Source organism: Hesperophylax consimilis, chromosome 16 (assembly GCF_061612785.1).
Source record: "Hesperophylax consimilis isolate HC1 chromosome 16, BYU_Hcon_1.0, whole genome shotgun sequence".
NCBI lineage: Eukaryota > Metazoa > Arthropoda > Insecta > Trichoptera > Limnephilidae > Hesperophylax > Hesperophylax consimilis.
Window position 1 is genome coordinate 34613762 of NC_142851.1, and position 24659 is coordinate 34638420.

Sequence of the window (24659 nt, forward strand, 5' to 3'; positions counted from 1 at the left end):
GGGATTTTTTCCCAGATGTTTATTTATTTTCATTTGGTACTTTAATTTCTTGTCCTCAAATTATCTTCAAATCGACAGTTATATATGTATACATGAGGGCACTATTTGACTGCTAACCCTTAGGAGCCGAACCCCTGCAATTGCAGTGTTGAAGAATTGTGCCCAAGCACGTCAGAAAGCACTGCAATTGCAGTGTTGACTTTATAAATTTATTTTGCCTTTGGATATTACTTCTACTGAATTTTTTACACACAAAAATCAAAATGTCACTGTTGCAGTATGGTATTGTCTTCATGTTGACCTTAACAAAAATGTATTTTTATTTATTGATTTTTCTTGCCGGCTTCTATGGATTAAACAGTTTGTTTTTAGTGGTAAATGGGTTATTGCAATTGATAAGTTGGTTACAAACTCCTGCCGCCTTACACACTCTGGGTCTGAGAGAAGTGTCAATAGTTATTTACTTTTAGTGTAAACCACAGATAAAAGAACAATAATTAGAGGAAATAAATATACACTCTGGGTCTGAGAGAAGTGTCAATAGTTATTGACTGTTAGTGTAAAGCACAGATAGAATAACAATAATTAGAGAAAATAATTTTATGTTATTCCAGCTTCTCCCATCTTGTATATTCTATGATCTATGTATGATAGAAAGGAATTGTTTCTCTGCTCACACTTGCTCTGTTTTTATTCCATTTCAATTCATTTGTATTTGTGGAGCTCAAAGAGACAACAAATCTTTCAAAGAAAAGGTCTTTTTTAAGGCCCAGTTGTTTTGCAGAAATTCGCATGTTACAAAGTCATCAAACGGCCATTCAGCGTCATTTTGTTTTTTGACAGTTATAAGGTTCCCGTTAAATGAGGCTCACATTACCAAATAATACCTTTATATTTATGTCTTCATAGTGTACAGTTGTTTATAAATTAGGTCGTAAATATAATTAACAATAGAAAATAATAATATAAATACAATAGGTAGTATGTAACAAATAGAAAAAGTTGAGGTTTCTCAAAACCTACCTCACTAGGCCAGCGGCGGTGTTGAGGCACTCATTTTAAAAGTTAATTTAAATACATATGAATATACCTACATTATATTATAATATAATCGCTCAATATTTTTGTTAGATCAATAATTTCGAAATTGTATGAGGACACCACCGGTAAAGGCCCTATTATTACTTTTGATCCAAATTATAATCTTTTTGAAATTTCTTTGAGTATCACATTTTGTAATGTACCTAAAATTTATTTGACCGAAAGTAGTATGCATTAAGGAATTTGGAGTAAATTTTTGTTATTGTTAAATACTCAAGTACAGCGAGTATTTAAACCTTTTCTGTAGTATTTAGGTGGGTGAGGATTGTTTTTGCTTATATCTGCCGAACGTCAAACACATTGATAATATTAAAGATATATGAGGGTGGTCTGAAAAGTTTCCGACCTAACAATGAAACAAGAGTTTTTTTCTCAAGTTTTTTATTTATTTTTCTACATAGTCTCCTTGTAATTCTACACACTTCTCCCAGCTATGCTCCCATCTCTCTAACCCATCCAAATAGTACTCGGCGTTTTTCTCTGCAAAATAATTGTTCACAAAGGTGATTGCCTCCTCATTTGACGAAAATCTGTCCTCCAAGTGCAGTTTTTAGATTAGGGAACAAAAAGAAGTCGCTTGGGGCTAGATCTAGTGAGTAAGGTGGATGGTCAAGCAGTTCGAATCGTAATTTGTGGATTTTTGCCATGGCAACCGCTGAGGTGTGAGACGACGCGTTGTGTTGGTGAAAAAGGATTTTCTTTTTCTGCAAATGTGGCCGTTTTTCCGCAATTTCTGCCTTCAGATTGTCAAGTAATGATGCGTAGTATGCTCCTGTAATAGTTTTTCCTTTTTGAAGACAATCAATTAAGATAACTCCATGACTATCCCAAAAACCAGTAGCCATCACTTTCCCAGCCGAGAAAACAGTTTTTCTTTTTTTTGGAGCCGGTTCCCCCTTTGCAGTCCACTGTTTTGACTGTATTTTTGTTTCAGGCGTATAATGGTGTATCCATTATCTGGAAATGTTCATTCGAACACGTTTTTGGTCTAACATGAGCAAATGCGGCACCCAACACGCGGACAGCTTTCTCATGTCTAAATCTTGATTTAATATGTGACAGACACGTTCTTTGGACATTTTCATAACCTCTACTATCTCTCTCACTTTAATTCGGCGATCGTCTAACACTATTTGGAGAAAGTTTAGCAATGTTATCGTCAGTAGTTGCAGTTTTTGGACTTCCCGAACGTTCATCGTCTCCCAAGCTCTTACGGCCACGTTTAAATTCAGCTGCCCAAAATTTCACTGTGGTAAATAATGGCGCAGAGTCCCCATACACAGAGTCCAACTCATCTTTGATTTGCGTAGGCGTATTGCCTTTCAAAAATAAAAATTTGATAACAGCTCGATACTCAATTTTTTCCATTTTCACAAAAACACACACATCGACTCACTAAAAAAACTGTCAACTAAAAACAGCGCGTCCAAAATGGCCGAAACTTTGATGAGTAACTGTCAAAAGATGCACAGCTACATTCACTAGCTTTTATTGACGAGTACCGCCATCTTTGCATTTATAAATGCCGATTCTGCTTTACTGTCTCAGCTTTTGAATAAATTGTGATCAGCAGAAGAGGACAACTCCTGTTGTTGAATTTTTAGCTTATTACAATTTGATAGAAAGCTGAAACGCACCTAGAATCTGCGTTTAATGGGGACTTTTCAAATTTCAAAAAACCATAATGGCGCTGGATGGCCATTTGATGACAATGCTACATTTAAATTTGTATGAAACATTCCGTCCGTAGTGTTTAATTTGTTTATTTTATTATGTTGTAAATAAATAAATATTCTTAATCTTCATTTTTATGTCGTCGACGGTCAATTCCACGATCGACATATTATTATATTCCATCAACAATATTCTTCAACTCGCTTTTCTCAACACAGAATATCCCCAACATGGTACAAAAGAAATATAATGGAATTATAAAATAATATAATTATAAATATTATTTCTGTCCTTGTACTCGGTTGATTTAATGTTCCTGAGGCAAACCCTTTAGTAATTTCAACACTTTTGTTCAGTTTGCAATATTTTCTGAGTACGTAAAATGCCCTACATACATCATATTTTTTAATTTTCCGTAAAAGCACATTCTGTTTTAGAAACTAGATAAAATAATCTTTCCGGTGTATGCATTTAAAATAAACATTACTATTTCTAAATAATAACATTTTAATATCAAACGTGAAAAATGTTGTTAAAAACGCTAACTACATATTTACTTAATTTTTTACTCCGATCGTGGAAAAATTGAGAGAACTCGATATTTCAAAAACACATTCGTTTTTTTGGGGAATTAGTAGGAAAACCTTAATAATAAATAATTAATACAGTTAAACTGATTGTTACGTTAGCGATGCGAAATATGAATTATTCATTTTGTCTATTTTTAGGATTTAATTAATTGCATCCAAATATTTAAGGCAAACTGGAAAGAATTATTATTTCTATTTCTAATATCAAAAAAATTACATATATCCGCATGATAGAAAAAAAGATAAAAATACTGATTTGGGTTATAAATATCCGGTCATTTATAACCCAAAAATGTTGGAGGGGTTAATAGTTTAAATAATATTCTAAAAGTATTATTATGTCGGAATCATGCCATTTGTACTCCATTTTTTTAATGGACATGAACAATGGTGCTACACTTGTGCGCAGAGGGAGGTTTATGCGTAGCAACTGCCGTAGACATGGTATTGAATAGAATGAAAGTTAAAGTTGATTCAACATTGGGCTTCTATTTCTATCGGGCATGTATATTATATCCCATAAAAGCCTTTTTATAGATTCTACGAAATTCATACATGCGGTGGGAATGTGACTTTACGGGACTTTTTAATTGACTGAGTTGGGAATAACCACTGGAGCGTTCTGCTATATAATCAATCTTGAGAACTCAGAAATTTTCAAGTGTTTGGTTTGGAAATTTCCGTCCATCTTTCAAAAAATTATGTCTCCGAATTTTAATAAGGAGACATATAAAGTGCTTATATTGCTGGAGAGCCATTGAATGCACCTACATTTGATCGTTTGTTGCATATTTTTAAGATTCATGAAAAAATTTATAAAGCGTGAATTCTGCTTATTATTTGCTTTAAAATTTCCGTTTGTGGTACCTTCTTGGAGCAATATTATGACTTCTGTGTGTTGTCTATGGCCTAGTTGATAAGCACTGATATAAATTTAAATTCTAACATGCATTTTTTAATATGTAAACACATGATCAATGATTTGTAAGAAAAAATATTTCAATAATTTCAGTTCATGGAATATCAATAACAAATAAGTCAGAAGAGATGCGAGACATCTTTTATTAGAGTGTGTAACTATTAAGTTAGCTTTATGATTAATCGAAGATTCCAACACGCTGGAACTTACAAAATAATTCCAATAAATATTTTTAAATATCTGCCCACATTTTGGCCAGAGTGAGCTAGCGGGCGTTTGCAAATTGGCCAAATAAGGTCCAGCGGATAATGAGACTGGGTAGGAATGAATGGCGAGATAAGGTTGTCACTGTTTTGGCAATTTGTGGTTACATCAATTAAGCATGACATAAAGCTCTATTTGTTATTTTATCTGTGGGGCTTATACATTGTCTGCTTGGAGTAATACATATTTGTGTACCTAATATTATTTTTTAATAAAACAAAATTATCAATACTTTCTCTGGGTTTCTGAATCATAAATTTGATTATAAAAATATAATTAAGTAATCTCTTTGTGGCCAATCTACGTCAGATATTTTACATGCCATAGTTTTATTTTTATTTTGTTTTATGTGAATATCGCACAAGAGTCCCAACCGTCTGGAGCCAATGAGACTATGGCATCCCCGATTGGGGTATGTTGTGAGGCTGAAGGTAGTGGGGAGGGGAAGGATATGGAAAAGAAGAAGGTGGAGAAGTACCTGGCTTTTCAGATCTGTTCCCAAACACGGCCAAAGCCATTTCAAGCAACGTTTCAATTCTGAATGGTGGTCTCACACCAGGGCGATATTGAGAGTATTTTCCACTCTGGAATGTGCTGCAAATATACTATACATTATTTTATATGAGTAAATTGTGAAATTACACAAATTAATCAAACACAATTGACTTGCGCTCTGCGCATGTCGGGATTTGAACCCGCTATCTCCGGCTTGCGAGTCGAGAGCCTTACCCCTCAACCACGAGGCCGTCATGTGTACATATTGTAAATGCAAAATAGTTATTTATAGAAAATAATTCATAGTGAAAACCATCACCGTAGCAATCACATCTTGATGCCGTAACTTTGGCTATTGTGTATTTTTTTTAAGCTAAGGCCCTTCGTACATAGAGATACTTCCAAGCCACGTGACTGTGAAGCAACCACAAGTAACCTATCGATATGCTACTCTTAAAAGCTGGTTTCCGTACAAGTCGATGTACGAATTATACTGAAGTTGATCATTTTTTCGAGTGCAGCCGTGGAATCAATACAATGTCAATTGACTCTAGCGACGAACACAATAGTATTCTTCTTTATATTTACAAGCATAAAAAACGATCTAAAAGAAGATTTTGGGTTCACCCGTACAACAAAATAAATATTAATTGTAGGGTATTCGTCGCCGCCAAGGAAATACATGAGAATGTATTAATTGTAGGGTATTCGTCGCCGCCAAGGAAATACATGAGAATGTATTAATTGTAGGGTATTCGTCGCCACCAAGGAAATACATGAGAATGATGTCAAATCGACTCTCTTTCCAATCTCAAATCTACGCCTTCTCTGCTAAATCCTTTCTAACCTATTCTGGAAAAATTATATTTATATAAACATTAAATTATTAAATTTGATCTACATTAAATTTTTAAAAAGTTAAATGGAGTTCTACGAATTAAACACAAAAACAATTAATAATGCATATTTTCCCACCTTCAGAACAAATTTAACATTCAAATCATGTTCGGATGTCATTTCCGTCAAACGAGTAGTAGGTGCAAATGCAACTCGCGTAACGTGCTACCAGCACTGTCAGTAGCGTGCAACTGACATCAAACCCATAGTGGACACGTCGCATCGTATATGAACACTAGATAAATAGTATGGCAGATACTGACGAGTATGCTATTCGCACAAAACTCGAGTCGCTTATAAGTATCTTCGTGTACGAATGGCCTTAGATCAATTTTTTTTACTAAATAATCTGTTGTTTTATGTGTAATATCATGATGTTTAATGTGTTTTTTTGTAAACCTTTTTGATTTTATTTATTATTTGTGCGTGTTGCTTTAGAATTTTATGTTTTTATGCACTGCTAAACAAGGTGTCAGGTTTTTGTGTTTCAGTATTTATGACAATTATTTGTGATTAACGTGATATATTTTTAGTAATTTGGTAGAATAGAATTACAAATATTTTAAGTCAAACATCGCAAGGACATTTTATTATTACGTGGCTCCCAGGCTACAGGTTTTGAAATATTCAAATTATTGTACGACTGATTAATCATCCATTTTCAGTACACACAAGATTTCTTATTTTAACATTCTTAAAATTTGGGAAGAATTTTATGCATACAACAAAAGTTTTACGGTTATTTAAAACGAAATTAAATATATCTACTGTTTTATGAATTTCATTCAATGGCACCATTTCACTTGTCATGCTATGCTGTGCTTGAACATCTGTTCTGCCGTGTGGTATCTTGAACTACCACTACTTATTGTTCCACTGATGTAAGACTGAGAAAAAATTATTATCTTTGAATATAAGACTAGGTTGAATTACACAACAAATTGATTAATTTTAACTTTCAATAGCTTCGTACATTCCTGATAATTTCACAATTGGCACAGACATATGAATATATAGACTAGAAATTAAAGATGAGGGGTAAAATCAACTGTTGAAGAACGAAGGGGGTAAAGCTGACTGTGATTCGTCAATAAATCAATCTGACAGTATATAGGCATCTCGCATTATAATATCACCATTTAGTTCTTAAAAGTAAAATCTGCTTTTGAATGAATAGACATTTTTACATGGGAGCGCAAATTACTCGCCACGTTATGAACAAATTTGCGAAGTCCAAATTCGGCAAAATAAATTTCTTCTATTTTCAGAGTCGAATATTTCGTTTACGTATTTAGTTAAGACACTTTTATAAATGTTCATAATTTACTTCCCAGCAACCAACCAGCTTTTTGTTTTGCGTCCAGACGATGTGATGTATATGTTTCTACAACTGATCCATATTATACGATGTGAATATGGTTAAAATAAAGTAAAATAATGCTTATATATGGAATGTAATACGACAATTGGGCGTTTTCTAAATTCACTTGAGGCCATACGCGAGCACAGCCGGCTCCAATGGAACCGGTATGGGGAGTGGGGAATAATACGCTTTTAATCACTTAGGGCAGGTCTACTAATATTCATATGTCTATGACAATTGGACATTTCCCATTTTCCTGCTCATAACATCTTGGGCATACTGGTAAAAAACGTTAAGTCAGAATTTTGACCTAATAATGCAGTAGAAGTCATTTACGCTCTACAAACTGGCAGTACACGCTAAGTCGTGTTAAATTTTCTATTATTTAAAAAATTAATTTAACGTTAAGTCGAAATTAATACTTTACAGTGGAAAAAAAACGTTTCATTGATTTGCCTTATTATATGTCTATTGTATTTGCCCTTATCATTTCTGGCAGAAAACTTTCAATTAACTTAATTGTTTTTGGCTTTAGGCGTTTCGCGTTTGTCAATTTGAGTGTAATATTATTTTTTTAAAGCAGATCATAAGCAGTTGTAATGCAAAATGGGAAAGTGAAGCAGTTAATTTGAAACAAGTACTTAAATGACAAAATGCGGTGTTTTGTGCCAAAATAAAAACATCTGGTAAAATTCACTAATTTATACCATTTTGGAAATAAACTTATACACGTAAGTAAAATCAAACAGAAATAAATGAAAAGGATATTCTTGATTGAACACACTTCATGATATTATATTTTTATATCAACACAAACTGTCATTGAACTTGATAAAAAAAGGGTGAAGTTGGTACAAAACTTAAATGCTTGTTTTCTCAAAACAACGATTTTAGAGTTAACATTTTTTGCCGATGGATGTCCACGATATATGATGTGTGTAAAAAATTATAAGTCTACAATTAAGTGGGGTATTTGGTGTCTTGTCATAGCCCTTCTATCCCCATTGAAATATAAAATAAATGTCTACAAATTCACTGCATATTGTCCGATGTGCCTAGAACAAACACCTTGTGAGAATTAATATGTTTTTTAATATCTAACTAAATATGGACTGTAATTTCAAATGTGCGTGATGCATGAGTTTGTTTGATGTTTAACATTAAAAAATCGATTGGCTATAAACAGTTATCTTAGACTAATTAAAAATCAAACATTGTCAATATTATAAAATTGTCTATAATATTAATAATATCATACATTTTGATGGCAGCACGCTACACTAGTGGCGTGGTTGTGTGTTTTGGTTTTCTTTCATACATTTTGATTGGATTTTGTGTGAAATACATTCTTTATTTTACGTTAATAAATTGGAGAATAGAAAAAAAAATTATGTAACCTACATACGATCTTACTGCTTTTTTTTTACTCATACATAAAAAAATATTAAAGCGGCTATTAACTATGTCTTTGATGGGTCAGATAGGTAATTAAATACTTTCATTTATTATTTGTTGATTTCACTTTTTTGCTTCATAAATACAACAATTACTGTTATTAATTTTATTTATGTATGCATTAATCATGACTAAATAATATTATAGGGTATTTATTATTGTAATTAATTATTTGTTATTATTTCAATTCGATTCCCACAATTACCTATAACTAACCTATCAAAGTTTTTTGGCAACCTGAAAAATGACTTGGAGTGTTTTGGTTTTTTGTAATTATTATTATTATAATTATGTAATGAGCAGGCAGCATTCTGCTGATGCGCTCATATCTGATTTCACAACAATTTTGACAGTAATTGAGTTGTTTTAAGTTTGAACTAAGTCCTTTCTTCTCTCCAAATGTGAATCCAATAGAGCTTTGAATTGATTTATATTTGTTGCATCGATGACATGTTGTGGGAGTTTGTTCCAAGCATCCACTACTCTATTTGCAAGGAAGTGTTTTCTAGGATTAGATGCAAAAGGCGTAATTATATCCGTAAACTGCACAAAAAGTATCTACATTTTGGGATATTTTTATAAGTTTTATCGAAATTAATCAAAATACAAATTAGAAAGCGCAAAACACGGCCACCATTGAAAGGAATGTCATGGTTCATGGTCAACATCAATATTCTACACTAGCACCTCTAACGGCCAGCGTTGTTGATACTGCCAATATTTTACTGGAGTTGGATGTATTATTAATATTATAGGCTATTTGGTGCTATACATATGAGTCGTGTAATTTCTATACCCGCTATATCAACTTTCATTGATTTGGAGAAAACCGCAAAAAACTGTCACATCTCTAGCGTACATAAGTAAATGCATTAAAATTTTTTATATAATGAATTGGAGTAATAAAATTTCGAAAAGCATTTATTTTTCTATATATGTCTAGCAATAATTAAGTAATTTCGATAAATAAAATGGATATAGCGGATTTTGATACTCACTTCGTGATTTTGAAAGTCAACTGAGGCGACATGGCGGGTTTAGAAACTCACGCGTAGATCATTTTGACACACGAGCGTAGCGTCAGAGCGGCGGCCATATTGTATTTTGGCAAAATAACTGCTTGTGATTCGTTGAATCCGATATAGCGGGTTTTGATAGTGACTTTCTGTATGATATAGCGGATTTGGTTTCTCACTCGCAGTTTTAACATGGTTTTTGGTCATGATAAGGAGGGTTTTGAAACTCAATTTTAGGCTCCTCTTGTTGCTCGCAAAAATGTGAACAAGATGTCATACTCAGATCATTTTGTCAAAAAATCGGATATAGCGGGTATAGAAATTATAGGATTCATATATGCAACAGAAGGAAACGCAACATGCAGGCTCATTCCTGCTAATTGGCTAATACATTTTTTTTTCTATACCATTAGGTAGATAGGTATCTACCTACATACAATTATTTTTTTTGCTTTTTCACATGCACACAAGTTAGTGTTTGTAGTGTTGCCAGTTTAACTCTGTTGGTAGATAAATTAAATAAGTTGGATAAAATCCAGTATGCATTTATTTAGAAGCAAAGAAAATTATCTGTGGTTCCTGGTGATGATGTCACTGGCAACATTGGAAAAAAATAACAATGCAGTCACAGACAAAATTCCATTGTATTATAGTTATTGAATTATGAATTAACAAATAGTTAATTTTGAAGCAATATTTCTTGTAATAAATATAGAAGTTTTTCAGTCATTTTAAAACATGCATTAAGCAGTTCTATTACATACAGTGAAAGGTCTAAAAACATTTCCCCCTCAGGGTTAATGTGTCTGTAACTGTGTTCAGAGTAAGTTTGTAACTAAAATTTAGTGTTCTGGGAACACCATATCGAAAGCTCCTAATGGAAATATTAATTATGTTTTCATAATTTTTCAATGATATTATTACATAGTCATAGAGTTGGGTTTATTTATGTTTTTGTAAATAAATGGTTACTGTATCCTAGTAAAAGTTTGCAATTTTTTTTTCTGCAATGTAAATATGTCCATGTTCTTGAACATGATCAAACACTATTTCACCAAATAAATAATAAAAAAATTTATTGACTTTTTAATATAGTAATATTATAGTGTTCCAATATAGTTTAATGATCCTGTTCAAAGTTTAAAAAAGCTTTTTTTTACTTAAAAAGTAATTTTTTATTTTAAAAAAAACTTGCCTAAAAACTTATTTTATATTTAAGGAAATAATTTAATAATAATAATAAAATAACGTGGCAAAAGTTCTTTATAAAACATTTAACTATCTGTGCCTGAACTTCGCAAAATAAAATAAAACACACTTTTTGGCGATGTTTGTTTCTTGCGTAAATCATAACAGGCAACTGTTGTTAAGCGGGAATTTAAACCTTATCGCCATCTATATAAGGAGTGTTATTGTTAGCGGCCCGAGTTCAAATGTTACACATTGTGGTGCATCACCTTAATATGAAATATCAGGAATACTGACATACCAAAATATCATAGTATTGACAGAAATTATTTTTAAACGTCAATATACCAGTCGTCATAATACATCAATGCAGTCGTCCCATAAAAGATTAAATCTCATTTCACGTAATTCTAATTTTAAATGCAATAATTTTCTTTCATCCCAATGTAAATAGTTGGCTTTTAAAGTTAAAAAAATGTTCAAAAAGTGTTATTTCAAAAAAATATTTGTATTAAGTGTTGCCAGCTATCCTAAAAGTTTACCCTTTTCCCATCTCCTTCCCTCCACATTTGCTTCAGCCTCATGTTCCCAATGGCTTTAGGCAGTTTAGAGTGTAACTTTTATATAGGTTAACGCCAGAATAGAATATATTTATTATAACAGACTAATCTCATTTTTGTTATTTGTTTTTGGGATGTTATGCTGTGTTGCGCTAACTTCTTCTATAGCCAACGTTTCGGACAATTTCACAGTGTCCATCATCAGGACAGATGTGTCCTGCAACATTGTCCGAAACGTTGGCTAAAGAAGGAGTTAGCGCAACACAGCATAATACGCCAAAAACAAATAACAAAAATACATTTGGCCTTGAAAATCTTAAATCATATTAGACTAATCTCAGGTCGTCGGGAATGTGGAGTTTATTTGTATGGTTCCATGATAACTAAACACAATGAAAATTCAACACACACGCCATTAAAAAGCCATTATAAAACTGTGAAATAACTAACCTAACCTACATAACCTATTTATTAGCGACATGGCCATTGCATGCGTAGGCCGCGAATGATGGCCGGTCAATCCGATTATTGTCGTTCTTCGATCACACGTTGGCCGTGTCTCCATTTCGCAATACACATTCAGCGGAGGCAGTCGTGTTGATTATTTACGTTTATGAATTACGATGATTAATAATTAAACGTGCTGTACAAATAAATTGTCGCAGTTGCTATAATTTCCACATCCATTTAGATTTGACAGCCTCCGTAGTGGAGGAGTAAGATTAACTTCAAATCCCGGCGTGAGCAAGTAAATTTATTTGATGAATTTGTATTATTTTACAATTTATTCATTTAAAAATAATACTTGACACATGTTCCATAGTGGAAGATACATCCAGTATCGCCCTGGTGTAAGACCAGCATCCAGAAACGTTGCTTGAAATGGCTTTAGCCGTGTTTGGTGATCAGATCGGAATAGGCAGGTACTCCGCACTTTACTCTCCCCCAACTCCTTCCCCTCTCCACTACCTTCAGCCTCACAACATACCCCAATTAGGGATACCGTAGTTTCACTGGCTCCAGACTGTTCTGAGCATTTGGGACTCTTGTGCGGTATTCACAATAAAAAAAGATCAAATGACCAACGCAGAATAGGTATTTTCATGGTTTTTTTTTATTCTCGAAAATAATAACAATAATGGAAGGTATATTTATTTTATTTTTACGTTGACGAATAATTTTTCTCTAAAGATTTAAAATGCGCCATTTTCGATTTGCCGCCTAAATGACGATTTGGCCCAATGCGTTGGGCAAACGTGTACAAGGCCCATAACCCAGTTTTTGTTTCATCACCTTTCATGACTTTATATAACTCTTTAAATGTGTATTGAATTGTCATTGTGTTGAGTTATCCGGTTACTGACGAATATAGTAATTTTTGAGACGTTTTTATTCATAAAGTAAACCACTTTGAAGAACACAGTGTAAAATGTCGGCATCTCATCACTATTGTTGTTGAATTGTACCAATATGTAAAAACGCAGCCATTTCCGCAGTCAATTAAATATTTCAGTTTAGTTAACTCTTCTTCTATTTTTGTGTGCTTTACAGCTCAAACTGAGACCGACTCATAAAATTCGTTCTATCTCTTTTTGTATTATGGTGATGTATATGACTTAAGCAGTGTTCGAAAGAGGCAATACAACGCTGTATATTTGCATCCAAAAGTATACTATTTACTTCCAAACAATTTAATACATATAACAAAAAAAACAAATGGTAAGTAACAAAACCACTATTTTTTTCATAGAGATATAAAAATAAATAGTGTGTTTTTTAACCCTTCAGTACTTACATCACATTTCTTCAGTTTGCAATTTTGTCTATGTATTTCAAATGCGCTATTACATCATTATTTTTTGGTAAACTAATGTTTAAGCAACATTTTTTATGCATAGCACAAAGGGTAACAATTATTTTTTATAAGCAATAATTATTAGCCTGAAACACTCATCCACATTGAAAAATCTCCTGATAAAAGATACATGACGCCAACGGGACTTGAACCCGTGTCCTTTCGATTTCCGGTCGACAGCTCTGACCACTGAGCTATGGCGGCTTATCTCTTATCCGCGAAATAATTCAATGTTTCATGCTAATAATTATTGCTTATGAAAAATAAGCGCTATTACATATCTTATTTTTTTTAATTTTCCCTAAAAACAAATACTGTATTAGAAACTAGATACAATTATCTTTCCGGTGTATGCATTTAAAATAAATATTACTATTTCTAAACAGTAAAATTTTAATATCAAACGTAAAAATGTTGTCAAAAACGCTGACCACATTTTTACTTAATTTTTTACTCCAATGATAGAAAAGTTGAGAGAACTCGATATTTCGAAAACACATTCGTTTTGTTTTGGGAATTTATAAGAAAACTGTACCTTCACTTTAATCTCGTTCACATAATAAGAAATCATTTTGAAAGTTAAAACGATTGTTACTATAGCGGCGCGAAATTTGAATTTTTCATTTTGGCTATTTTTAGGGTTTTATTAATGGATTCCAATATAAATATTTGAGGCAAACTGAAAAGAATTATTATTTCTCTTTCTAACGTCAAAAAGATTATGAATTTCCGCATGAGAGTAAAAAGATAAAAATACTTTTATAAAATATGGACGCCCGGTCATATATGACCCTCAAAAGCTGGAGGGGTTAAATCAAAATTTTAATATTTATTACGTATTATATCCGTTTGTTATATTAAAATCTAAGGACTCTTTCATCTGCTTTCAAAAACAGTATTCATTTTGCTACACATTAAAAAATTGCGAATCTGTTTGAAAATTAATATCATCCGGAAATATTACATGGTTGTTCTGAATCGTAAAGCTGCGTTTATACCAAAGTCTTCCACTAAGTTTTCCACAAGTTGCGGCAATTTGTTGCTTTTTCTACAAAATACAGCTTTTTCTGTCTTCCACTTGTGGAGAGACAAATCTTCCACTAAATTTTGGTTTCCCGCGGAGTATCGGTAAAGATCAAAAAAGTTGACTAAAAGTGAAAGATTTGTTGCAGCGCGCTTTGCGCTAGTAACTTGTAGGAAACTAGTGGAGAACTGTCCCCCTCCACGCAAACTTACAAACTTCAAGAACAAACAGTGAAATGGTTGATTTTGAGATTTTAAACAAATAACCGAAACTTGTGTACGAATCACCAGTAGTCAAAAAACGTAATGTAACTGCTAGCTTTTCTTGGACAGGTACTGCTTTCCTGTAGTTTGTGTCACGTTTCTTGATTTTATGTCCGATCATTGAAATCAAATACTAGTCACTACTTATCATTCTCAGTGCAGTTTTTGACACTCCCGTCGCACCTCAGCTCACCACTCAACGGATCAACGTCATCTTCTCGGTGATAATGCCTAATTCTTGACACTACTGCTTTTCGCGCCAATTCTTTGACAACAAGTTTTCCATTTGTTGTTCTAAATTTGAGAAGAGTAACTTTTAGTTTTCAACTAAAAGTTGAAAACAATTTTTTGTCAACTTTGGTGTAAACGCGGCTTTACTGAAATGAGTTATAACTGTGGAATTATCGTGTGGTCTGTTCTGGAAAATTAAATGAGTTGCCATGAACCTTAGAAAATACTTGCACGTGACTTACATTTTTTATAATGTAGGTACTTTTGACACGCTTAAATATTTAACAATTCAATTGGATTCAATCATCAATGGTGAGATTGATCTAAAAATATATTTTATTACGTGCATTTTTTTTTTGTATTAGGCAATTCACCCTAAAAAGAGTGCTATTTTGAATTATCTTGATTTTCTATAACATATATTTTTTTCTATTACTTGAACTGTGTACTTGAAAATAGTCTTTGCGTGTAATGAATTTAAGGACGTTTTTTCAATGATCATTGATATCTTTGTAAGTTTCTAGCCCGTCGTCAAGTATGTATTTTCCGTGACACTTGTGTACTTGTATTATGGATGTGCAATAATTTTACTTTCCTTGTCGTGTGCCTTGGTCAAAAGAAACTTAAACCAATTTTTAATCGCTTTGTTCATTTTGCCAGAACATTTTCAATAATGGGAAGTATCGATAAGGCTTTGCTGACGGGATTTATATGCAGATTGTGTTCCGAAATGCACAGAGTTGTAATTCACATCTACGGTGTTGAAGGCCTTAGACTCGGATTGCACGAGAAAATTAATAAATACCTGCCCGTTAACGTGAGTATTTCCCAGTCGAAGATACTTACTAGCTTACTGTTAAATTTCTCTTGCCAAATATTAAAGCTTATGGGTTTTTAGGTATTACATTCCGACCCTCTACCCAAAACCATTTGTCACGTTTGTCTGGAGCGATTAGAAGGGCAGCACAGACTGATGTTGCAAATAGATCGCGTGAGGAAGCGGCTCCAAGTGCCCCGAGAGACCAGGCACGCTCCCAAGAAGAAGAAAAGGAACTAAGCATGTGCTTTCTTTGTCGTCTTCTCTCCTTCAAGAAGAAATGAAACCACGGAAGCCTGTTAATATATAAAGCTCTGGTGCAAGTTAAAACTGGATTACAGTAGTATTTAGAACAATATGATCTCCAACTAAATAGTGTCACAATAATGGCTCCATGCTGGGTATAGCATTAGATTAATATCATTGTCCTTTCTCCAAACATCTCCCGAGGAAGTCGGGACGTCAAGCCGGGATCCTGTATCCAGGAATTCGCAATACTTTTATGTTAAGATAGATTAAATAAATTATTTTTTGTTAAGAGATAGATATAATTTCCAGTCTGTTGAAATTTCTGGCTGCGGACCGAATCCTGAATGGTATAACCTTAGTTTTAGTTTTGTTTGCACCCGTCAATTCTGAGGGTGTGTCGCGAAACCTGCCCAATATCACTCAAACTTGTAGCAAAATATATTTAGAATAAATTGTGAACGAAAAATTGTGAACCATGTTTGGAATTAATGGATAAATTTATTAAACATACTTTACATACTGTCTGATGCAAGACCATTTGCAAAACACTAGTTTTCTCAGTCGATGAATTCTATGTGTGTAACTGCTTTTTTAAATCTAAGTAGATAACCTGGAAATAAATGTTGGTCAGTAATAGAAATATAAACCTCATCTTCATCGGGTAGTAAAGATATTCCGTCATTTTACTTTTTTTTCCCGGAACTTGCGCCTGCTCCGGCATGACAAACAATTGTTTTCTTTCAATTTAATACTTCACTTTCCTTTTCCTGGTATATATACTGAAAATAGGGACACGCTTAACACACTCCAAGTGGGCCAAAACAAGGGTCCCATTCAGAAAATGGATTCTGTTTGAAACAGCTGTATCTTTGAAAATTTTACATATATTAGTAGTCACAACACCTTAACTATAAAATTATTGTCTGAAATTAAAGCCTACTTTTGTACTACTAATCCATAAACAGAAGTGAAAGTCAGTGATGGGCCATTTATTTTAAAAAATGTACACATTTTATCACATTGCAAAAAACTTACGCATCTCCGGTGCCATTACCTGTTCTACGGGTTTAAATATAGTTTCCTTTTGATGAAATATTCTTCCACCCAAAAGACAAGAATTCAAAGATGGGGAAGACTTGGTTCACAATTTTAAATACATAAAGTTGGGAGCCTTACAAATAGATTGATATAAAATGTTAATATAAAATTATTGCACAGCCGTGCCTTTGCCGGCATTAGAGGTAGAACTACCCTTCCCATAGGAAGTGTATTAGTACATACATTTTATTTTAAAAACACTATATATATTTTGTTTAAAAAAAAAAAAATCTTTTATTTGACATATTTTCTTCACGCCGTGTTTTGTGTTTCTTAATTAAACCCAAACTAAGAACTTATTTTAGGTTCATATTTTCGGTTAAAAGAGAAGGAATAAACTAACCTTTAAACTTTTGCATCAATAACAATGGCCGTCGAGGAACAATCAATTTTAATTTTAACAAATCAGCTAAAATGCATTATTTGCCATTTCCGGAAATTGAATATTTCTCATTATTAAGTGTTTTTTCTAAAAAAACTTGCGTATTAACACACTTTTTCTGGGAAGGGTAGTTCTACCTTTTACGCCAGTCCTGCTTGAATGGCAGAAAAGGCTTTGCTGTCTAATAATTTTACATAAAAAAAAATTACCGATCTCTTTGTGCTGGCCCCAACCACATGTATATGTATTTAAAAATGTGAACCAAGTCTTTACAAATCTTTAAATCCTTGTCCTTTTATGGAAGAATATTTTATCAGAAGTAAACTATATTTAAACGTAATACCACTTATATCCACTTATTGCACCGGAAATACGGAAGTTTTAAATAAAGCATCATAAAATGGCCCAACACTGACTTCAACTCTTGATTTCAGACAACAATTTTATAGTTGGGGTGTGGTGAGTACCACGTAAATATATGTACTATCTTCAAAGATATAACTGTTTAAAAACTAAATCCATTTTCTGGAATAGTCCCTGTTTTCTGTACATTTACCATTTTTCTTTTATAGCTGTTTGTTTGCTATGGTATATATATTTTTACGTTAACATTTTTTATTGTTTATATTGTGCATTCTTTAAAAAAGAAAATGTGTAGAACTGTAAATTTGGCAAATCTATTTGTAATGATTCGTTGTTGTAGAATTAGTGTACAGTCAAATTATTATTGTGAGTGATAGCGAAGTGAGATCTTATGAACTTAAAAAATGTTTTCTTTCGAAATATATGTACGCCAATGCACTGCAAAGATTCGTGATCGCCCATTACTGTCTGTTTGGTAATCAATATGTACTTTGTTCAGTTCAACTTAGACCTAAAAGGTATTAATTGCACAAAATCACAGAATTGCTTATTATTGTTGCTTCTCTCACATAATGATTTACTTGTTTATTCTTCCAAAAACAATGTTTTGAAACTTGAATTGACTTATTGAAGCCATGATGAATTGTTTTGCAGTATGGCCACCAATCGATTTTTAAAATGATTGTGCATGTGGTAGATATAATATTTAATCATCAAAGAAGTTTTTTTATAAAAAAAACTGTTTTGGTACCAAGAGTCAACTCAAAGACCATACTTGACTATCGTCTTGTGCAATTCTGTATTATTTCCAACAAATCCTCTAACTACCGTCTTGTGCAACTCTCTATTATTTCCAACAAATCCTCTAACTACCGTCTTGTGCAACTCTCTATTATTTCCAACAAATCCTCTAACTACCGTCTTGTGCAACTCTCTATTATTTCCAACAAATCCTCTAACTACCGTCTTGTGCAATTCTGTATTATTTCTAACAAATCTGTTTCTACGGTGATTATCTATTTGCAGTAATGACGACGCCGTGTTGGATCCTGAAAACATTTATTTGTATAATTTTATTTTTAACCTATTTCATGTTATTATTAATTCTTCTCATTACTAAAGAAATTTTCAACTTGAAATGTGAAGAAAAACTTTCTTTTAATTTTATTTATGTAACTTAGTATTCTTCTTCAAAACAGTATTGTACAGGTCATTGCCTTTGCAGGGGTGTATTGGATGGATAAAAAAATTATTTTATTAATAATAATTTGGTTTTTGTTAGGGAGCTGAAGAATATAACAAAAAATCGTAAAAAGGATATTGTCGAATCGAATAGCGAGACTAAATTTAAATGAAATTGATTAACGTCTCTACGCATCCAGTATCTTTGGACATTTGCGGGGTAGGAGGGGACTGCGTGTGGGCGTTCCATTCTAGTTTGAAAAACCTTTTTCAAACATCCAATATTATTGATGTACACGAATACAGTCAAATGTGTCCTCTTTAAAATTATTTTCCTGTATGTTTGTTGCATAATTAATGAAATGAAATTTGGATATCAGTTTGCCGAGCTGTAGACAAACCAGGTGACCATTATTTTGGCACCACGAGTGGTTGAGTGCACCAGAATGCTTTGAATAATCTATCACGAGAAAAGTAAAGCGAGGCAACGGTTTGGATCTGAACGTTCATTCTTAAACGAATTGCCTGGCGTAACGAGGCTAAAATAAAGTGCGGTGGGTAAATTATAATACATTTGTAAAAGTAACAAAATATTAAACGTCTTCAAAGCGGATTGTGTAGCGACGCCAAAAATGAGTGAGGTGGGTAAATTATAACACATTTTTTAAAATGTCCAAACTTAATACTGTAACAAAATATTCAGTTTTGAAAACAAGCCTGAACTTTTGTTTAACCGATTTGGGAAATATAGCTAAGTTTTCTTACGCAGCCAGCAATTTGCGCGCCATTGTAAAAGGAACTAGTAATTCATAAGCAGATTTTATTTTCGCCCAGTAAATAGTTATCACTCTGTGTACAACACACATGATAGATAATTCTGTGGGAATTAAATGAAACGATAATATAAGTGTACGAAAACATTTTATTGTTACATAATATATTTCATTGATTGTAAAAAATTGAGAAAAGTTTTGATTTTTTTCTATAGCTTTTGTAAATATATGAAGAAATTAACAATAATATATTATAATTAGGATTTTCCCAGGTACTTTGATTGGAGATGCAATGGATTTATTAGAATTTTTAACAAATCTGTGCCCTTTCAAAAATGTCAAAACATAAATAACAATGTTTAATCAAAATCACACAGGCCTATAATTATTATTTATTAACAAAAATCAGAATATTAACACGGTGGTATTCATTTACCTATCATTAATTCATTAAAACTATTAAAATCTCAGAATTGGTTAACCCCAGTTAACCTTATTAAGTTCTCCGTATCTGTGGTTAGTAATTTTTCCACCAAATTTACAAAACAAGATTAAAATAAATACATTTTTAAATATTATCTCCTATAAACTTCTCACAATAATTAATTATTATGTGCATAGTATTGACTAGTTTATAGTCGGTATTTTCACTTTTTTGGTTGTTATGAATACATAAAATGACCACAATGCAATCAGGTTTAAATGTGCAGCGGTCGGTCTAATCACTTCTCAATCGGAAGATCCTGAGGTCAAAATTTAAATGCAGATAAATATGCGTCTCTAATACGATTGAGTCACTAATTTACAATATAATTTGATATAAAATGTGTAAACAATGTATTAAATATTGCATAATATTACTTCAGACTAGATTTTACATTTAAATAAATGTAGCTAAATATTTATAAAAACGTGTTTTAATCATCCCCATCAATAAGTTTCAATATTTTGAGTGTATTTCGATGTATGTTGGATTTCACAGTGTGAATTGATTCCGTCTGCTCAACGATGCTGTCTTCCAATTGCTTTAGTTTTGCCAATAATGGCTGCACCTGCTGCTCTGTAAGGCTAGAATGTTAAAGAATTCAATAATATTACTTAGTAGCTGAATTTCCCGGCGTCGCCCGAGATTTTTGCTCAGTTTTATGAACATACAGTGACCTTTTTCTTATTTTGAAGGTCAACTGTACAAACTTTCACCAATCTCGGAATAAAACTGTAATTTTTTTTAAAAAAACAAACCCAAACCGGGAAACTCTTCTTTATAAATAATGTATACTAGCTGAAGTGCCCGGAATTACCTAAGCTTTACACAGAGTTTGTCAAAATCAGACATAGACAGTGATCTTCCTCTTGTTTTAAAGTTCAAGCATGCAAAATTTCGTCAACCTCGGAATAAAATTGCAAAAGAATGATTGCATACAAATCAAATCCACACCGCCTGCCCGCCACAGATATTCTATATATATATTGAAGATTCTATTATCGTGTTTTTAAAAAGAGATTATAAAATGCACAACGCTTCACGAAAGAAAGTTGCAGGAAATTCTACGAAAGCACCTAGCGGCGATTTAGTGATTAAAAGTGAATTACCTCTGTTGGTGTTTGAGCTGGGTGGCCGCACTGAGGCGGGCGTCCCTCCACTGGATGAGTTCTTGCCTCATGACATCCACGTCCTCCTGAACGTAGTCCATGAGTTTGCCCAAAGGATTGGATGCTCGGGAAAGAGACTGCAGCCCGCCGCGAATGCTCTCCACTTCCTTGTAAGACGCTTCTCTCTCCTTTCTAGCTCCCCACTCCCATTCCTAATAAACCAACATATGATTTTAGAATACGCTACAGTCTCAGATGCACATTATTAAAATTCGAGTATGTAACTTACAATTTCAACCTTAGGTGCATCTTCATTCGTTAATTCTTTTTGGGTTTCTAATATTTGTTGTACTAAATGTCCATGTCCACTCGCATTGATATCTGTCTTAGAATCTCCGCCACCGGAAATAGAAATATTGTCATCTGCCGTTATTTGCATTACCTCAACGCTTCCCTCGTCATCCTGTTGAAAAATTTAATTATTATACTCTCTGTGTATTGTGTATAAAGGAAGGGCGTCATAGGTATTTGAAACTGGTTTTTCTAGTGAATGTTTCAACATTTAATAAAAACAATTGGCTAAAAATCTTTCTACCTCTGGTTGGTTGTCATAATTCTCCACAATGACATTAACTTTGCCAACGAGAACAGGTTCGGCCGTGGTAATAATGACATCTGTGTTCCGCTCTTTTAACCGAGGAGCCCCCGGTCGAGCCGACGAAGGCCTCACGCTCGGTGGCCTCAGCGAAGTTCTCGGTCTCGGTTGAACCCTATTCTCGGAATCCGTAGAAGATAAAGATTTGCTTTGATCCAGGAGGTCTGCATCACTTCTACTTTCTATACTTATACTTTGTGTACTCTTTAATATTTCCGGTTTTATCTTTGCACTTCTTCTGCTGGAGGCGGTTCTAATAATTGGCCTTTTGATTTCTACGGGTTCACTTATTGAATCATTTTGTTCAGCTTCCTCTGAATTCAATTTGTTTTCGTCACCTTTCAGTGTGATGTTTTCACCAAACTGACTATCTTTAACGGTGTCTAACGGATCCTCCAAAGGTTTGACATCCGAATTTCCATTTACAGCTTCTGACTGGTGCTCCCTTGCACTTGGTTTTCTGTGTATCCTGCTTTGTGGACGATCAGTTGTTTCCTTGGCTTCCTTGATAACTTCATCTTGAGAGATGAGACTTACTTCCTGAGCAGTTGGTTCACTCAGATCAAAAGATTTACCCGGATCATTCTCAGTGCCTTCATCTGAATCTAAAATATCTTTCAGCTCAACAACATTACCAAGATGAATATTTTCTTCATTTTCATTATCAATATCAAAAGAATGTTTTATTATTTTTGCATTATTTTCAATTTTATTTCTTTCTTGTTTTTTTGAATCTCCACTGGGTCTCAATCCTTTAGCAGCTGGTTCATTGGGTTTAATCTTTTTTGTAGGCTCCTGTCTTTTGGATCTTAGTGTATTTTTTTCTAGGGCATTATTACTTTCTGTTTTAGTTTTTTCCTTGACACCTTTACGGTCTGATGGAAGTGAAGTTGGTTTTTGTTTACTTGTGACTTGGGGTTTCAATGTTTTGGTAGGTTTATTGTTTGGTTCTTTCTCAATTTTGCTTTTACTTTTGGGGGTTTTTGATTCCGTAGAACTCTTTGTATTTTTAGAACTGGTCACGGTTTCGACAGCTTGCTTGCTGCTGAGGTTTTGTTGAAGTGCATAGCTAATTTTTAGCAGCAGTTCATTAGTTTTTTCCGGTTCTAAACCTGCGATTACTTTAGAAGGTCTCACGCTCAGGGAAGATTCCGTAACAATATCTGAAAAAATAATTTGAGTTTTCCATAAAATTTTAAGCTTATGTAAGGATCACACGAAGACAGTACAATACTGTCTTGTCTCAGCTCAGGGCCCATTGTCTTAGTGTGAACAGTAGTTTGTATGACAGGACAATAAATCAAGGCATTGTCCTAGAATAGACTGGAAAGCTATCTCCGCAGGCTAGTGTCTTACCCCCTCTACCGCAACCAGCTGCGCTTTCGGCGCTCGGATCTCGTATTTCAGCTTAAAAATTGTGTAAATTGAAGAATTTTGGTATATAAGACCAAATATTTATTGCGAACTGGTTCGCGTTTGAACTACGATAAGATTGTTGTATTTTCCTGCCTCTCGCAGTCGAGGATGTTCAAGGAGAAGGAACGAGACAATATTGTACTGTCCTCGTGTGATCCCGGTATTATGCAAAGGAGGACGGTCCAATTAGTTGCGACAATTAGTTGAGAATTTTGGGTAACTCAATGGACACGAGCAGAGATGTACACAGACTTCATAAGAATGGATCATTTCTTCGACTCGTTTTTTTGTAAGTCGGCTCGCATGTGGAATGAGCTACCGGCATCTGTTTTACCTCCTGCATACAATCCATGCGAGCATTAATAAATCCCTTCCTACAGCCCTTACCTTAACCCGCCTCTCAATGCTGCCCGACCGGGTGGCGGCGGGCGTTCTTGCGAGGTGAAACATAAAATAAATTGAAGGTAAGCAGAGTGGAAAGGCAACCATGAACTTGACATTGTTGTCTTCACTTCTTCATTAATGCAATTTACAATAATATTTTACTCATCTATTTTGTACTTACTTACAACCTCTATAATCTTTTGCAGGAAAGCTATTTTAGAATCACGATCTTTGACGTTGTCAGAAACCAATTCATCTTCAGAGAAAAGTCCATCAAAGAATCCCGTTGTTCTAATAATCTGAAATGGTTGTAAAAAAATATAATGTATTTTAATCTTTTAAATTTTAAAACAACTGAAATTAAAGCACGTTAAGGTTTCACAATCGGTTTCTGTTTTTTTCTAGAAATTAATGTTGCACAAGTTCACATTCTTTTAAAAGTTGACACTTAATTAATTAACTAATTGTCAATAATTATGTTGATGAAAAATCTAACTATCTATTAATTATTCCAAATCGATTTCAGTAAAGTGGTTTTTTCAAGGCATTTAAACTGCGCCCTAAATATTTTATCGTATCTACATTTTTTAAAAGCGAATTACTCACAGTAGTTACAATATCGTGAAGAAATCGAAAAGGTGGCTTCTTCAAAAGTTTTTCTGTGAGTGGCGGCTTCTTGATAAATTTCCCCAGATTCTCTTGGGTCAACTTGATAACTTCTAGACTCATCTCTGCAGACATTTCACTTTACGCATACGTTAGATACAATCTCGTAAATTCTCACTTTCAAAAGTATGTTGACAGGTTGTCATTATCAATGTTTACATTCCTGTAGCCATGGCAACCAAATAA

General features: G+C 33.5%; 2 protein-coding genes across 2 annotated transcripts; one reads left to right on the top strand and one right to left on the bottom strand.

The window, feature by feature from the left end:
- The first annotated feature begins 15280 nt into the window (after window positions 1–15280).
- On the top strand, window positions 15281–19339 carry LOC149417116 (uncharacterized). The gene is made up of 2 exons (XM_089640779.1): window positions 15281–15712; window positions 15794–19339. The coding sequence occupies exons 1-2, from the start codon at window positions 15470–15472 to the stop codon at window positions 15950–15952; spliced, it is 402 nt and encodes a 133-aa protein (XP_089496905.1). The 5' UTR covers window positions 15281–15469; the 3' UTR covers window positions 15953–19339.
- Window positions 19340–20016: 677 nt separating this feature from the next.
- On the bottom strand, window positions 20017–24603 carry IFT54 (intraflagellar transport 54). The gene is made up of 6 exons (XM_089641213.1): window positions 24414–24603; window positions 23989–24106; window positions 21948–23170; window positions 21642–21815; window positions 21353–21564; window positions 20017–20827 (listed from the first exon to the last, which is right to left on the bottom strand). Exons 1-6 carry the CDS (start codon window positions 24546–24548, stop codon window positions 20677–20679), a joined length of 2013 nt encoding a protein of 670 aa, XP_089497339.1. The 5' UTR covers window positions 24549–24603; the 3' UTR covers window positions 20017–20676.
- Between the last annotated feature and the right edge of the window lie 56 nt (window positions 24604–24659).

Coding starts and splice junctions, on each gene's coding strand:
- LOC149417116 (XM_089640779.1), top strand. CDS start 15,470: ATGTGCAATAATTTTACTTTCCTTGTCGTGTGCCTTGGTCAAAAGAAA. Junction 15,713..15,793: donor ATAAATACCTGCCCGTTAAC/GTGAGTATTTCC, acceptor ATGGGTTTTTAG/GTATTACATTCCGACCCTCT.
- IFT54 (XM_089641213.1), bottom strand. CDS start 24,548: ATGTCTGCAGAGATGAGTCTAGAAGTTATCAAGTTGACCCAAGAGAAT. Junction 23,171..23,988: donor AAAGATTATAGAGGTTGTAA/GTAAGTACAAAA, acceptor TTATTTTTTCAG/ATATTGTTACGGAATCTTCC. Junction 20,828..21,352: donor CAGCTCAAACACCAACAGAG/GTAATTCACTTT, acceptor TTAACATTCTAG/CCTTACAGAGCAGCAGGTGC.